Source organism: Pipistrellus hanaki (genome assembly GCF_964339955.1).
Source record: "Pipistrellus hanaki genome assembly, chromosome: 2".
In the NCBI taxonomy this organism is placed as follows: Eukaryota; Metazoa; Chordata; class Mammalia; order Chiroptera; family Vespertilionidae; genus Pipistrellus; species Pipistrellus hanaki.
Window position 1 is genome coordinate 36,448,784 of NC_140504.1, and position 17,492 is coordinate 36,466,275.

The 17,492-nt window shown below is 39.7% G+C and overlaps 1 protein-coding gene across 10 annotated transcripts in view; it reads left to right on the top strand.

Moving 5' to 3' along the window:
* Nucleotides 1–17,492, top strand: part of FXR1 (FMR1 autosomal homolog 1) — a 68,918-nt gene that overhangs the window by 16,280 nt on the left and 35,146 nt on the right. For all 10 annotated transcript variants that reach the window (XM_084875574.1, XM_084875572.1, XM_084875577.1 and 7 more), the window contains exons 2-3: nucleotides 11,731–11,783; nucleotides 13,212–13,305. In XM_084875574.1, the coding sequence (XP_084731700.1) occupies nucleotides 11,731–11,783; nucleotides 13,212–13,305 (147 nt within the window). The remainder of the gene's footprint in view (nucleotides 1–11,730; nucleotides 11,784–13,211; nucleotides 13,306–17,492) is intronic.

A 17,492-nucleotide genomic window follows, 5' to 3' on the forward strand; every position in this document is an offset into this window, starting at 1 on the left:
GGGGATGTGGGAGAGCCGGTTTTGGCCCGATCCCCGCAGGCCAAGCCCAGGGACCCCACCTGGAGCACTGGGTCTCTAGTATACTATATACTAGTAAAATCTTTGATTAATCTCCTCCTCTTCTCTTCTCTCTGAGATTCATTCGTCTGTTCCACGTTTCCATGCCTGTGGTTTCCCTGCTTCCATTGAGCATCTACCCCTGGTGGTCAGTGTGCATCGTAGCTACCGCCTGGTCGCTTAAGCTTTTATATATATAGATTGCTTAGGTTATGATGACCACTTATATCTGGGAAGCCCCCATTCATTTTCTCAACCTAGTAGTAGTTTCTCACCTGAATTAAAAAACACACTCTTCTCAAATTACAAAGATGGTCCTTAGCTAGTGCCATTCTATATGCATGGGAGAGTTTAATTTATTATGGACAATGAATGCCTTAATGATTGGGCTCTTAGAGACCTGTTGTGCTATATTCAGTTTTCTCTTTTTAATCCTGTAAATCGTATCATATGTGTGTTGAGTGTAAAGTAGGACAACAGATGTAGATTGGAGGTGTAAAAGTAAGCCAAAGGTAGAGATGCCTCTAGTTGGAAATTGGGTTTAGAGTCCAAATACTAGGTTGATTTTTCCATTTGGGAAGTTAGTGGAAGATCCATACAACTTCATTGTATCGAAAATGACATCAGGTGTAAGAGGCATTAAGTGGAAATGTTGCCAATTAACCTGAGAGGTAGTCTTTTTTGGAATTTTATTGTAAGCATTACATTTAAACCAGTTAAATTTAATTTGGTTAAAACACCTTCACAGGTGATTGTGTTTCTTTTTACAATATCTTCTTCAGTGTCATGGAGAGCATTGATGTTGCAAGCAAACTTTAAAAAAGCTTTCCTCAATTATCTCCAGGATTTTCTTCCAAGAGTTTTTTTTACCCACTTTGCAACTTTTAAAACTTCAGTCTTTTCTAGGATGGTCCTTCATTGTTTTACTCAATGAAATGTCAAGATGTTGTCAAGCGTCAAAGGAAATTAAAGGCAAACCAAGTTTGAGCATACTTTTTTCCTGAAGAAAAAAAATGATTTTAGAGAAGAAGGGGGAGAGAGAGAAACATTGATTTGCTTTTCCACTTATTTATGCATTCATTGGTTGATTCTTGAATGTGCCCTGATCAAGAATAGAACCTGAAATCTTGATATATCAGTATGATTTTCTAACCCAGTGGTTGGCAAACTCAACAGAGCTGCCGAAACCGGTTTGGCTCAGTGGATAGCTTCGGCTTGGGGACTGAAAAGGTCCCAGGTTCGATTCCGGTCAAGGGCAGGTACCTTGGTTGCGGGCATATCTCCAGTAGGGGGTGTGCAAGAGGCAGCTGATTGATGATTCTCATTGATGTTTCTAACTCTATCCCTCTCTCTTCCTCCCTGTAAAAAATCAATAAAAAATATATATATTTAAAAAAAAATCAAGAGCCAAATATCAAAATACGATTGAAATTTCTTTTGAGAGCCAAATTTTTAAAACTAATACTTCTTCTAACACCACTTCAAAATAGACTCGCCCAGGCCATGGTATTTTGTGGAAGAGCCACACTCAAGAGGCCAAAGAGCCTCATGTGGCCCGTGAGCCGCAGTTTGCTGACCACGGCTCTAACCTGTTGAACTCCTGGCCAAGGCTTTGAGCAGACTTAAACAGTAACACTTATATTTATATCCTGACTGCCATATGGCTATCAGCTTTTCTAAGATGCCATCTATCATTGCATTCCGATTTCAGAGATGTTAAATCATTAGTATTGGTGGGCTGAGAAGGTAGACTATGGTCAGAGGATGAATCATTAAACTGATAATTGATCAAAGGGTAACAAGTGATAAATCCATTGTGGCCATTCTTGAAAAACAAAAACATGAGGCAAATTTTGTATAAATTATGCTATTAAACTTTTCATATTTCACGAGTTATGCTTTATAGTCACATTTATCCACAACATTAAACTTTACCTAATGTAGTTGGGAAAAATGGAGACTTAACCCAGTCAGATAGGCCCTATATAGCGCCTGATATATAGAGAATTTATTCTAATCAGTTTGTAGATTACAGTATTAAATCACCTTTGCTTCTGTAATTAAGCCACCAACTAATATTTGGAGAAGGCATGAAACATATGGGTACTTCACTGTTGTGCCAAATAAGTGGAAAAATAAAGTCTCTAAATTTCACAACAATGATCCTGAGAAAGAGTTAAGAAGAGTTTTGGATCTGGGCTTCCACTCAACCTTTAAGAATTCATGCTGTCCAGTTTCTGTTAGTAGTTTGCTGAGTAGTAAGGTTTTAAAGTTTGTTTCCTTATAAGGAATCTAAGTTTAGGGTTGTAATGGATTACGATTATAAGAAGTCTGTGGATTTTTAAAAAATCTAAAGTAATGGTCGGACTTGAAATGATAATTACTTTCTAGTCAAAGGAATTTTTCTAGTCTAGGATGATGTGTTCTTAATGAAGTTAGTAGGGATGTTCTCAGAGGGATTCATGCATTTCTGCAGATTTCTAAGCCACAACAAGCAATCTCTGATACGTTGATCAACACTTTAAACATTAAAATTTTACTTTAACTTACATTTTATGTTTTGGACAACAGAGCTACCTACCTCTCCAATTGTGAACTAGATTTTGATGTTTTGTTCTGGAACTTTGGCTTAAATAGGCTTTTTGGGAAAGGTGCCTTATTCACAGTATTGCTACCAGTCTTTGGAGTTTAAAAATATGAATTAGCAAAAGCATTTTATCATCTGATTGATAACGAATTAATGAAAAGAGCTTCAGGCAGAAAAAGAGGGTTTTTGTTTTGTTTTAAGTATATTTTATTGATTTCAGAGAAGAAGAGAGGAGAGTTAGATAGAAACATCAATGATGAAAGAGAATCATTGGTCTGCTGCCTCCTGCAGGCCCCTCATTGAGTACCGAGCTGACAACCCGGGCATGTGCCCGAGGTAAGAATTGAACCGTGACTTCCTGGTTTATGCGATGCTCAACCACTGAGCCATGCTGGCTTGGCAGAAGAGGTTTTAAATTTAGTAATTATAATGGAAAGTTTGGAGGTTTATATATATGTGTATGGTTTCAACTTTACTCTGTGAGGGAACTGAAAGGTGTATAAGAGAAATTTTGTCCATCTTCAGAGTCATTAGCTAGGGTCCGTAACTCACCCCTTCTTATTTTTGACTATATATCTCAATCTTTGAATTCCTATAGGAATTCTATCTTGCTTTCTGTGTAACCAATAAGATTTCTTTCCCCATGAGTACTTATCAAATTGAAAAACCTGTTTTCCACTTGTGGTGTTCTGTAACTTCAAAAATGTATTCTTATGTTAAGCAGATACCCTGTGCTCCTTTTACCACAGGCCATTTAAGCTCCCACCCCAAAATTGCCATATACCTTACGCAAATGTTTAAAAAATGAAATCGATTTTTATGTTCTGATGAGAAGGGATATTCAAGATACAAAGTGGGAAGAGGAAAAGCAAAGTTAAAAACAAATTGTAGTAAATGTCTAATACTTTAAAGAGGATTTATATATTACTAAAATTACAATTTTTTTGTGTGACTTGCCCATTTACATAATTAATACCCATTCTCTTATCAGCTTATTTCAGCTTGTTCTTACTAAATTGGCAAAGAGTATTATAAATTGGGATTTTAACTGTTGTTTCACTTTCCCTTTCTTTGTATGTGATATTGTTTGCTTATCATATTTTGGCTTTTAGGTACTATAAGTGTTTCAAACTTCTTGTTTGTGGCTGTTTTTTGTTTGTTTTGTTTTGGGTACCTGTCTTGGACTTTCTCCTAAAATCTTTATTGATTTAAAAAAATTTTGAAATATTAATCCATTGTGTGTGTGTGTGTGTGTGTGTGTGTGTGTGTGTGTGTGTGAAGAAATCCATTTTCTTCTGTTTTAAGTTTTTTAGATGACTTAAACCTAGTTTTGGAATATCAGTAGAGGTAGTGTATTCTAGTTAATTTCTACTTCCATTTAAAAGTTTCCTTTTTGAATACTTCCTTGTTTTGGTGCAATTTTATTAGGAATAACCCATTTTCCTCCAACAGAATCATACCATATACTTCCTTAGTATTTTAATGGGATCCCAGTTAGGGATATATTGAAATTTTTATAATATCAAGACCTTCTATAAGAATGTGGTTTACATTTTTCTGAACATTCTATTTATTAGTAAAGTTTATACGATTTTTGCATGTTATGCACATTTTTTTGTTTTTGAGGGCATTTCTACGGTTTTATTTTTTTAATGCTATTAGAATATATTTTCCAGCTGCTTGTTATTTTTATCTAGAAAGCTGAATATTGGTTAACTTGCTACCTTACTGAATATTTAAAAATAAGTTTATTTTCTGCTAGATTGCATTTGAAAAACAATTTCTTAAAATAGTGCTTCCATTGCTTACAGAATTCTGCTCTTCCCTTTGAAACCAAAAATATGGGTGTTTTGAGCCATAGTTCTGTCTCATAAATAAAAAAAAAAATGAAATCAAAGACAAAAAAACCCATTAATGGAACAAAGTTTATTGGCAGAAGCCAGTGCTGGAAAAGGTGCAGCTAGGGTTCTAGTAGCAGGTCAGTGTTCAGAACTTCCTTCCATGTTACAGTCGGAAGTAGTTTAGTATCCAAGCTAATTAAAGACCCTAATAGACCATGTGTGGAGGGCCACATGGCCATAAGCCATGTGGGCTTGGGATGTGCTCCCCTGCAGCAGGAATGTTAGGTATCCATCCCTGCAGCTGCCGGGGAGAAGGGGAGGGAGTGCTTGCTCTTTTGTATGTATAGTATATGCTTGCCTCACACAGCCTTGTGATTGGTTATCTGCACTCTGCCTTTGTGATAGCCATACATTTTAAAGTTAATGCCTCTGGCAAGCTTGCTTGTAAGCATCCTTCCTTCTCACCCCAATTGGGGTGTCCTAATAACTTTGCCTAGCTGGGTTCCTGGCTTCACTTCTTCCTCCTCTAGTCCTGCCCTTGCCTAGCTAACTTTTTTGTCTCACCATCTCCTCCCTTACCCACAATTTACACACAACTTATGACATTCTTGGGTTTTTACTGATGGTCTGTTTATTTCTTCTGGGAGAACATTCTATTTTTTAAAAAATATATTTTATTGATTTTTTACAGAGAGGAAGGGAGAGAGAGAGTCAGAAATGTCAATGAGAGAGAAACATCGACCAGCTGCCTCCTGTACACCCCCTACTGGGGATGTGCCCGCAACCAGTGTACATGCCCTTGACCGGAATCGAACCTGTCCGCAGACCGACGAAACCGGCTTTGGCATGGGAGAACATTCTAAAATATTTTGATGATACGTAAGATGTGTTACAGTGTGTTGTTTTGCTTATGGATGATTAAATTATAGTTACATTTTAGATTGTTTGAACGAATAGATTAAGGGATTATAAAGCTGCCTTGAAATCTTCCATGTTTGCATATGTATACAAAGATGAAAAAGAAATGTGAAAAGTTCTGTTCTGAGAAATAATGGTTCCTGGACCAGATGAGAGTGAATAGGAAGAGAGAGCTAAAAACCCCCAAATGTTGGAGTACCAGGAAGAAGACAAAGTTATAGAGACTTAAAAGTCATAAAGCCTCTCACCCCCACCCCCACCATATGCACTATGCCAACAAATGTGGCTATGGTTATTCGGTGACCCTTGATTCAAAGATTTTGGCAAAGATCCAACTCTGCTGTTTTGGGTCTCCTTAGTATAAAGGGTCCCACCATTATTCTGGTGACTTGGAGAGTACAAAAATGTTTTGAAAAGTATTGACTTTGTCCTGTACCAAATAGACACAATTTAATAGAGTTCTAGCCACTAAAGTATCTTATCCTTAGCATCTAGGTTTTGGGGGATGGGACATATTTCCTAACTTTACTACAGTCCAAATGCACTTTAAGGACTGGCTGTCAGGTCCTTAATCCATTTAAACTTAGGCCTGAAAGATTTAATAAGAGGAGGTGACCAGAGCTTAATTTTTTCTTAAAGTTTGTGAAAAATGTGCATCCAAACAAAGCTGATACTGATGTGCTGAAAGTAAAGTGGGAGTGGGATGGGGATAGGTATAAGCACTGATTTTTAGATAGAAAAGGATTTTATTATAATGAGTAGAATTTCCCAGTGACTTGGAGCTCTGATTTGATCTAATCCACATTATACAGAAACTAGAGTCCCGGAGCTTGAAAATTCATGCACTGGAGGGACGTCTCTCAGCCCGGCCTGTTCCCTCTCACAGTCCGGGAGCCCTTGGGTGGGAGGTGATCTGGCAGTCAGGGGAAGGCGACGCCCCTATCACACCTATGCTGCTGCCACTGCTAGCAGTGTAAGCCTAGGCCAGCCCTGGTTACCTGAGCCTCTGGTGGCCCTGGGCAGCTGGGCAGCTGCCACCTGAGGCTTGCCTGCACCTCGGGTCAGCCCTGGGCGGCTGGGGGGCTGAGGGTACTAAGGGACTCCGGAGGTAGGCATGCGGAATGGCTGGACCCACCTGGGGGCAGGCCCGGCCGTGCCACGCACCTGCTGCCCCAGTGGGGCTGAGGGGACTGGGCACCACCATTTTGTGGCTGAGGGCACTGCCAATTTTGAGGGCATGGCAGTCAATTAGCATATTCTCTGTTTATTAGATAGGATGATAAGAATTGACATAATGGAACATTCCAAATTTTAAAAGTTGTTTGTGAAGGACTAGAAAATAGAAAACATTAGTGAAAGTTGAAAGTATGACTGACCTCTGATGGTAAGATATGTTTTACTCTAATATTCATGAATTTGAAAATTCTAAGTTTCTGAAACATTACTTAGAAATTGCAGGAGTGTAATAGAAATAGATGTGCTGGCAACATAACTATGAAAGTGCTTACCAGAAAGTGATTGCTGAAAGTACATGTGTGGATGAAGTACTAGGAATAGAGTAACAGATATCATTAATATAGTATGGTCAGATAATCAGAGCTTATACTAGAATGAAAATCCTTAATTTTTAACTTTGGGAGGAGAGGAATAGAAAAAATGAGTCCAGAATTGCAAGATAGGAATCATTATAGCACTCTTGAAAGGAAAGTACACTAAGTTCTCACTGAACATTCGAGCACAGGGCCTCTAGTTGATAAACATTCCTAAAGCATATTTCTGATCACAAAAATGTCACCAGGCTTCTAAATAAACTAGAGGCCTGGTGCACGAAATTTGTGCGGGGGGGGGGGGGGGGGCGTTGGTGTTAGTCCAGCCTGCACCTTCTACAATCCGGGACCCCTTGGGGAATGTTCAGCTGCCAGTTTTTTTCCACACTTTTAAAATATGACAACTCCATTGTTGTTTCTTTCTTTTCATGCTTAAACCTATTGGAATAAGTAGGTATTCAAAATGTTAATACATTTTTGGGGGACACCCTGTATATCTCTAGTCAGCGGTGAAAGGAACCAATGGTGGATTTGGAACCCCCAGACAGGGAACCTTGCTCACTCCCCATGTGTCTCCCCACTCCACCTTCCGCCTTCGCAGGTAGCGGGAGAATCAATGTTTTCTCTCATTAACTTGGAAAAGCACATCCTGTCACCTACTGCCCGGCAGGAGTGTGCTAGGCTCCAAGCAAGTGAGGCTCAGTCAGGGCAGCCTTCACTCATGGCTGCTGGCTCCCAAAGTGCACATTTCTCCTCTGCACTCGCCCCGACTATCCCACCATTTCACTGATAGGACGGAACTCCTCACCTCCTCTGGGTTAATGATCTTGAACGCTGAACGAAGGCACCTCTGTGAGGGCTGCCTGTGCCCACCAAGTGTGTCTGTCTGCACCTGCTCTCTGCTCAGCCCCTGCCTGCATTAGCCCCACGGAGGTGATTTTGTCACCACACTAGCCTCCTTGAGAACAGGTCATCATCACTCCGCCCTCGCACTGTCATCTCACAGGCACCCACCCTCAGCGCCCAGGACACCCAGACAATCTCCAGAGGCTGTGAGCGAGCCGGAAGGGACGTGCACATGTCCTGTGGGGGATGTAGGCATGCTGGGGTTGATGGAAGTGCGATGCAAGGTAACTTGCGTGCTCCATGGTCTGGAACTGTTGCAGGCGCACGTGGGTGACAGTTTGCTGGGGGACTGAATGCGTGCACTGGAGGACTGTGGCTGTGCAGATCTGCAAACCCCCATGTGCAGTGAGGAGGACGTCAATCTGGCCCACCACGGTGGCTATCCCTGAGGTTGCACATCTTCTGGGCCAGGAGGTGGGACTTGAGTAGCCACTCTTCCTCGGCACTGCTGCCCCGGAGGCTCCCCTTGGCATGTTCACAACTGCCACCGGCCGCTCTGTGCTTGTGCGTGCTGCCCACCGGCTGTTATGTACCTGCACGGGCCACCCACTAGCCTGGAATGTTTTTCTCTGCCCTCTGGCCACTCTGCACCTGCACGCTGCCCACAGGCCCTCCGCGGTGGGGCGGAATACCTGCTTCGTTCCATGGCAAAGACACAAACGTCCAGCCTTGGCCACCACCATATTTGACTTGTTGTGACCCTCAATTTGCGTATTCCCTCTTTATTAGGATATTCAAAACACATTTAACATTAAACATTGAAATTTGAGTTATACAGAATTAAAGATTAATAAAAACAAATTTTCAACCTGATTCTTCCAATTCAGGATTGGGGTGGGGAGAGAGCATTGGAGCCTATCCTGGCAACTTGTGCGCCAGATATGAACCAGCCCTTTAGAGGAATTCCTTCCATCTCAGGGCACACTCCTCCCACATTCACTCAGACTAGGACATTCACCTCAGGTGCATATCTTCAGGATGTGGGAGGAAACGAGTACTGAGAGAAAACGAACACGGATATGAGATGATGGGCCAACTCCACACAGGACGGGAATAGATTTTTTTCTTCTTCACATTAAAATGAAACAGCATTATTTGAGAACCTCCTGTATCCTGAGTTTTAGGCCTCAACAAATGTTTGCATTGAAGTAACCCATAACACAAATAAGTCAGGTTATATAGGTTTTTAAAGCTGGACAGCGATCAGGGTCAAATTACAAATCATATAATTGAGTAGCAGATGTGGTAGAAGGGTACTGAGAGATGAATTATAATCTAAATTCTGTAATGGTGATTTTTTGTTTTTAATCCTCACCCAAAGATATTTTCCCCCATTGATTTCTAGAGAGAGTGGAAGGGAGGGGAGAAACAGTAGGGGAAAATATCCACATGAGAGAGAGACATCAGTTGGTTGCCTACCTGCCTGCCCCTTACAACCCCTACTGGAGCTAGGGAATCTGCAACCCATTTACTCACTCTTGGCAGGGAAATCCTGTGACCAGGTCTGAGGGCAGAAGGCTATGGCCAGTGCTCTAACCAAACCATCCTGGAGCCAAACCAGCCATTGTGGTGCTTGCTATATTATTGAAGAAAATGAAATAATTTTTTTCAGCCCCTATCTGTTACCTTCTAAGTTTCAAATATTTTTCTGGAGTGGTATCGCTAATCTTGCTGTTTGCTTTTTCCACTGCCAGTTTGTTTCATAGTTTTTGGTTTGCTGATTTATTCAGAATAATGTCTCAAGCATAGTATTCAAGTAGTTGTTGCTTTTTTAGAAATTGGTTAGACTTCTCCATCTATTTTGTGAGTTTACTACGTTTTGTTGTATTTTTTTTTTTTTTTTTTTTTTTTTTTTTGTGTGTGTGTGTGTGTGTGTGTGTGGAGGGAGGTGGAGGTTATGCCTAAAAAATCTTTTTGGTGTTGTTTAATGGACTTCTGAGAAGGAGACAAGGTAAACAGATGTGCTTATTTCTGCCAAGTTTTAACCAGGAACTGAAAATGTGTGTTTATTTAGCTAGTTTTAGTGCATCTTAAGAAGTTTAGTCTGATTTTTATTTATTTTTTAAATATTTAAGTAGTGTTTCAAAGTGTGTGTATGCAATTGATTAAGATTGAGAACTTTGCATTTCTGATTGACAGAAATATAAAGTGTCATTTAATGTCAGTTGTAATTATACAGAGTGCTAAGAACTGCATGCCTAATGTTAAAGATTTAAAAAACTGTTCTGTATCCAAGGCCCTGGTTCTTTCTTGAGTATGCTAGGTCTAATGATTTCTTTCAGCTATATTTATCAAATGAAGATTATTTTAAGGCTAGAAAAATTGTAGGAATTTTTATCGAGAATCTTATATAATAAAATGCTATTATGCAAATTGACTGAATGGCAGAACAACCGGTTGCTATGATGCACACTGACCACCTGGGGGCAGACATTTAATGCAGGAGCTGCCCTCTGGTGGTCAGTATGCTCCCATAGGGAGAGTGCTGCTCAGCCAGAAGCTGGGCTCATGGCTGGTGAGCGCAATGGTGGTGGCAGGAGCCTTTCCTGTCTCTGTGGCAGCACTAAGGCAGTCACACATCTCCCGAGGGCTTCTGGACTGCAAGAGGGCACAGGCCAGGCTGAGGGACCCCCCTCAATTGTACAAATTTTGTGCACTGGGCCTCTAGTCTTGTCTGTCTACTGGTGATCAGTGCACGTCATAGTGGCCGATCAACTGGTCTTCCAGGCTATGACGTGCACTGATCACCAGGAGACAGACATTCTGTGCTCCCACAGTGGGAGTGCTGCTCAGCTGACCAATGGGCGCCAGACACTGGGCTCACAGATGGTAAGCACAGCTGCGGCAGCGGGAGGCTCTCCAGAGAACACTCCCCTTGCGGGCCCCTCCCCCATTTAGACCAGATTGGGACCAGCATTGGGACTGACTAGGCATGAACCCGCTGCTGCTTCTCAGTCATGGGCATGCTGGTATTGCCCTAGGACAGGTGCGCAGAGACCACAGCAGAGTGGCAGCAACAGGTGCAGCAGGACTGCGATGAGTGGGAGCAGATGAGTGAGCAGATGAGTGGGAGCAGCAAGGCGCCCAGACTCAGGCTCCACCCCGGCTGCCTGCTGCTTTGCACACTACTACATACCTCAGGGAATGTTGGGCTGCTGATTTTGGCCCGATCCCCACAGGCTATGCCAAGGGATCTCACTGGTGCACAAATGTGTGCACTGAGCCACAAGTCTATATTCATTCCAAAATGGTTTGGAGGCAATGCACTCACCATAGCCCCCCCTTTTTATAAGCAAAGAAGGAAGAGAAGTTGTAGGAATAATATTAGGTTAATGGTAAGATTAGTTTTCAGAATGTGGTCTTGTCTGTTATTAAAGGTGGGCTATAATTTAATACTTATAACTAATATTTATAATAAATTTGACTTTTTTCCTCTATGCCAAGTACTGTGTTAAACATCAGTTATTTTACTTGATTCTCAGTCACATGAGGTATGATACCTCACTCAGGAATGTATAAGTGATAGAGAGCCTGGCATGTGAATTGGAAGCCTAACCCTATAGCCTGAACTTGTAGTCACAGTAATAAATACTGCCTCACTAAATTTGAATATTGACTTATACTTATGATTTTTCAGGCTTTTTACTAATTTCAAGGTAGGTATTTGAAACTCAGGTTCAGAGACTTTGAGTAAATTCCAAGGTTATACATTTCACAAATGAGATGGAAATCAAACCCAGATTTGCCTAATTCTAGCTCCGTGTTCTTTTCAGTACTCCATATTTTCTTTATATTTCTAGTATTATTGCCTTTTAGAGTTAACATAATGTTTAATTGGATATTGATATACTTTTAATGTTTTTGGCTTTTGCAGGGATTTATTAAAGATGTTCATGAAGACTCCCTCACAGTTGTTTTTGAGAACAAGTAAGTTTTTTTTTATTGATAGAGATCTTATTTTTAAAGATGTGTAGTGCTAAACGGTTTGCTTTTGGTTCTTCCTATTGCCAGTGAAAAATAACTTTGCTTTTGGATAGGCTTTTTGATGGCTTGATCATCTTACGAATTTAAATAATTCTAGTTTTGATAACCCTTTGCCTGTTTTTCTGCCCACCATTCACTCATTACATTTTTTCATGACCCCTTTCTTTGCCAAAACACATGTGAACATGAATCAGTAAATAAATGGCACAAATGGGATTTTAATTCTTAAAAAAAGCCCAGATGTTAAAATAATGTTGTAGGAAGCCTTCCGAGTTGCTACTGGTAGTCATTTTCAAATTGTTTCAATATTAAGGAATTTCAGTTTATAGATATTTTAACAGCCAGGTAATGTTTAAAATATGAAAGACAGTATGCTGGCCTTGTCTAATTCCTTTTCTCTTTCTGTTGGCAATGGCTGTGTATAACTGAAGGTCAGAAAAGAACTGTTCAACTTTCACTTTTAAGCTGCTCTGGAACTGCCAGAAAAGATATCTGCCCAACAGCTGTTTCATGTAGAAACAAGTGTTGTGATGATTTCTGTCTTTGAGCAGCTGCCATTTAGATAGTAATGGTGAAAAGAAAGCACTCAAAAATCTTTTTAACTTGCCTTCTGCTATGTGTGTATCCCATGCAGATATATGCTAAAAGAACATTTCATGTGCTGGTATACCTCTCAGCATATGAATGACCTATTAGAACTTAAAGTTATTCATCAACTCAGCTTATAAAATACAACATAAAAAATTTCAGTTAAACAATAGCTAAATTAGTAACTTCGGTGTATGTTTGCTACAAACATTAAAACTAAGCTTTTACTGGTTTTAATTATGTTTGTGTTCATTGTTGAAAAGATAATTTTTATGTGGGGAAATTGAACGTTATGTAAATTCAGCTATCAAAATAATTGAGTAATTTTCTGTGTTTCTGTAAACATGTATACTAAAACGGAATTATGCCATTTATATTTTATAATCTCTGGAATTATGTCTCATTCAGTTAAAAATGTGTTTGAAGTTGATTCCACTGCTGTTATTAGGCAGGGGTGTTGATGGGATGTTATTTTGAATCTACTAGTAAGTTATGAATGTAGCCCATATCATTTGCAGAATAATTGATTGTTCCCTTAAGATGAGTAATTTGGCAGGTAATATATAATTATTTCCAATGATGTTAATTTAAACTTTATCAAGAATCATGCAAAATCTGTTCTACCTCAACAAACTAATTACTTGGAAAATATAAAATAGGACAGAACTTTTTCTTAGGGAAAACTAAATGACTACTATGAAAAGTATATAACACTAAGCATGGATTATATAGCTTCTATATTAGGGGGTATTTTGAAATTGTTTGTCTTTTCTAATCCTTCAGTTGGCAACCAGAACGTCAAGTTCCGTTTAATGAAGTTAGATTACCACCACCACCTGATATAAAAAAAGAAATTAGTGAAGGAGATGAAGTAGAGGTATGTATTTGTAAGTTTATTTTCTTATATGCCTATTATTTTGTTTTAAATAAATATTCTTGTAGGAAAATCTGTTTAACTGATGGAGAATAAATCTAATTCCCTTTCTCTTTCTATTGGCAATGGCTGTGTAAGTAGCATTACTTTAGTTTGGAGTCAGAACTGGGATTCATGTCTCAGCTCTACAATTTTTAGCTTTGTAGTTTGGTTAAATTTATTTATCACTAAAATGAAATAATTTGAGAGTTAAGGACGATAGTGCATTTGAATTGCTTTGTGGAATATGGCACAGGGAACTAATCATGTTGGTTGCTGGTTTCCTTCTTTTACCCAATAATCTTAAAACTAGAGGCCCAGCGCACGAATTAGTGCATCAGTGGGGTCTCTCGGCCTTGCTTGCAGGATTGGGTCAAAACCAGCTCTTTGACATCCCCCGAGGGTCCCACTGGTGCACGATCAGGCCTGGGGAGGGACATGATGAGAGGTTGGCCAGCCGGGGAGGTACCACAGGAGGGCTCTAGGGCATGTCCAACCCGTATTGCTCAGTCCTGATTGGCCAGACCTCCGCAGCTAGCTAACCTACCAGTCAGTGTGTCTTCCCCCAGGTGGTCAGTGGACATCATAGCTAGTGGTTGAGTAGCCTTACCATATCATTAGCATATTATACCTTAATTGATTGAATGGCCTACTGGACGACAAAGCACAGCATTTAGGCTTTTATTACATGGGATAGGATAGGATTTGTCTTGTGCTTTCTTCCTCAGTATTTTTGTAAAATACTAATTATCCTTTATTATAGTGATCATTAATATAGTTTATATGTAATGTGAAATACTGTAATTAGTATACTGCCTTATTGAATATTCTAGAAATGTCTGGAACTTTTTTGAAGTATAGGGAAAATTCATGTTCATTTAAAAATTCTGCCTAGATTTTAACTACTTCCTCTTAAGTTTCTTGTATACTCTTGCTTTTGCTAAATAAAAAAGCATGCTATGACTTAACTGTGTCAGGGCACCATACCATTAGCCTACTCCCTAATAACGTTACAGTCTTTCACTTTACTCACCTTTTTCTTTTTTTAGTTGACTTCACCAAAAGTGGGTACTAAGAACTTCTTTTGTATGGAAACCTGTAAATGTAGTCTCAGTGTGGTGTGTATTTGTGTCTGAGTAGGTGGTTCCTATGAATTATAGCAGTAATGCTGCTGATTGATTACTACTGTACTATGTTCATTTGGACATTAGACTCCAGTAAAAAAGTTGTGTGTTTTTTTTTCTTCTTTTTTCTAAACGGAAGCAAACTTTGATTTAGAAAGTTCCCAGAGGTAGAAGAAGTGAGCCAGCTGGGCTGCATGGGTTCAGGAAACAAATTGCAAAAGCAAAAGAAGAAAAGCCTTTGGAGCTTAAGAAAAAGAAAGGCAAAGAAAAATTCACCCAGGAGAAGGAGAGGAGAGAAAGGCAGGGTCCTGCTTCAGAGAGCAAGAGAGCTCTGGAGAAAGGGGTGTGGAAAAGCAGGTGTGCTCTAGAGAGAGAAAGAACAAAGAGTGAACTTGTATTCTTTTCTAATTAACATCTTTGATTGATAAAAGAGCTTATTTGCTTTCATTTAGAAATATATGTTTTAGAAGTTTTTTGTTTTGTGTTTTCCTCCCCTGAATTCTTAGTTTTGTTCTAGAATTAGAAAGATGCGGTGGCCAATTCTGAGCATAGTGCAGAATTATTGTTTAGACACTTATTGGTAGTTTAAAGACTCAGATGAAAGGAGAAACTTCGTGGGATGCTGAAGCTGTTAACAGTGTGCTTTCCCCAATCTCAGACAAGGGAGACCTGATCCATTTCTTGGACCACCTTTGTTGTTCATTTGGAAATTGATTGCCAAGTGTTTTAATTCAATTTTTTGTTTTCGTTTTATTGAATTTTGCCCCTTACAGTGTGAGAGTCTGTACCTAAAATTAAGATGTTATCATTTTTTCACTTGAGAGTTTTGAAAATTTACATAAGGAAGAAGCTTAAACTTAATCTTGACACCTTCTCCCCTCCCCTAAATCCCCTTTGGTCACTAGTACTTAGGAATCTCTCCATATGACCTGGACTGTTCAGGAATTATGGTTGTTAGGCTTTATATTTAAACCAAAAACTTTTTGAAAGCCCCCCCCCCTCATACTCTTTAAATTTAAAATAATAAAAGATTGATGTAATAAAATAGTAGAGAATTAACAAATAATGGGATTTTCCCCTCTTAGTGTGGGTGTGTAAGTGTGCTTATTGCCCACACCAGTTTTAATCTCACCAGAGTTGAGTGCCTCTTCAGATTTTTTTTTTTACATTTATAAAGAATATGTGTGTTCGTTACAAAAATTGAGAATACATTATATATCTGTGACTTTTGTTTTCAGTTAATTAGGGTACTGTAAACATTTTAATGTCTTAACATACAAATTATGTTACTTTTTCTAAGCATTCCATAATATTCCTTAGTTCTAGGAGACATTGAAGTTAACAAAATTTTTTGCTATAACAAAACAGCTAGAATTAGTTAATCGTCTTATATATAAACATCTCTGGTAATACAATTCTAAGTGGTTCAGTTGCTGAATCAAAAGGCATGTTATTTAAAATTTTGATAGTATCAAATGTATCATTTTATCTTCTAAAAATGCTTTTTTTCAATTACCACTTCATAACACCTGAAGGTGTTTGTTTTCCTCATTGATTGGCTGGATTATTATTAATCTGTAAAGTTTTGAAAACCCATTAGAAGAAAGTTTATGTCTGCTTATTCTTCCTTTCCTTGACTATGGAGTGTTTTTTAAATTAGCTTATTGGCTCTTGATCCTTTGTTCTGTGACTTGTTCTTATTTTTTTGTTGTAATCAGGCAGGCAGGTGATCAGTTAGGGGTGATCAGGCCTGCAGGCGAGTGGTTAGGGGCAATCAGGCAGGTAGGTAAGCAGTTAGGGGCATCATGCAGGTATGCAGAGTGGTTAGGGGTGATCAGGCAGCAGGTAAGTGATTAGGGGAGATCAAGCAGGTAGGCAGGTGAGCAGTTAGGGGCATCAGGCAGTTATGCAGAGTGGTTAGGGGTAATCATACAGGCATGTGAGTGGTTAGGGGTGATCAGGCAGGCAGGCAGGTGAGCAGTTAGGTGCGATCAGGCAAACAGGCAGGCAGGAAAGTGAGTGATTAGGAGCCAGCGATCTCAGATAGTGAGAGGGACATCCCTAGAGGGCTCCCCAGTTGCGAGAGGGTGCAGGCCAGGCGGATGGACATCCTCGCCCCCCCTGCTGCTCCCATGCACAAATTTCTTGCGTCCGGTCTCTAGTATGATTTATAGTAGAAAGTTGGTTTTGAAAGGTTTCAAATTGAAAGATTTATTTTGTAACTTAATTAGTGGCTTTTATTTAACTTTAAAAAGTGATGGCATAGACTGGCTGGCATAGCTCCGTGATTGAGCATCGACCTATGAACCAGAAGGTCAGGGTTTGATTTCTGGTTACGGCACGTGCCAGGGTTTCAGGCTCAATCCCCAGTGGGGGATGTGCAGGAGGCAGCCAATCAATAATTCTCTATCATCATTGATGTTTCTATCTCTCCCCCCTCCCCTTCCTCTCTAAAATCAATAAAAATATATGTATATATTAAAAAATGGTGGCATATATTTTAAAATATAATTAAAATTTTTGATAGGTATTTGCTTAATGGTTTTTGTTACTAAAGTTACTAAGAAAATACTCAGCTTTACAAAGTTGAATGTAAAGGGAAAATGAAGAGTATCTTAGATTCTCTTAAGCTGGTAATGTATATCATAAAAAGCCTGTGGTCGTGACTCTGTGACAGCATCACAACCAACTATCAGACTCACCAGGAGGTGCATTGAGGGGTCCTGCAGTGGGCAGGACTTCTGGGTCCTGCAGCAGCTGCGGAATGCGGGATCGACTTCTAGAGTGTCCTGGGGCACTGGCAGTGTCTGAGGAACATCGCAGGCCTCCGGCAACTTCCGCACAGTGTGCGAGTCTTCTTCCTGGGGTGGCAAGTTAGGCCTAGGGTACCCTACACGTGCACGATTTAATTGTACGCTGGACCTCTAGTATAATATCATAATATTCTGGGACATTGATTGCACATGAAGTGAAGTCAATAGATACTTGGCATTGTTTGTACACACACTACATAGAAAGCCTTACATC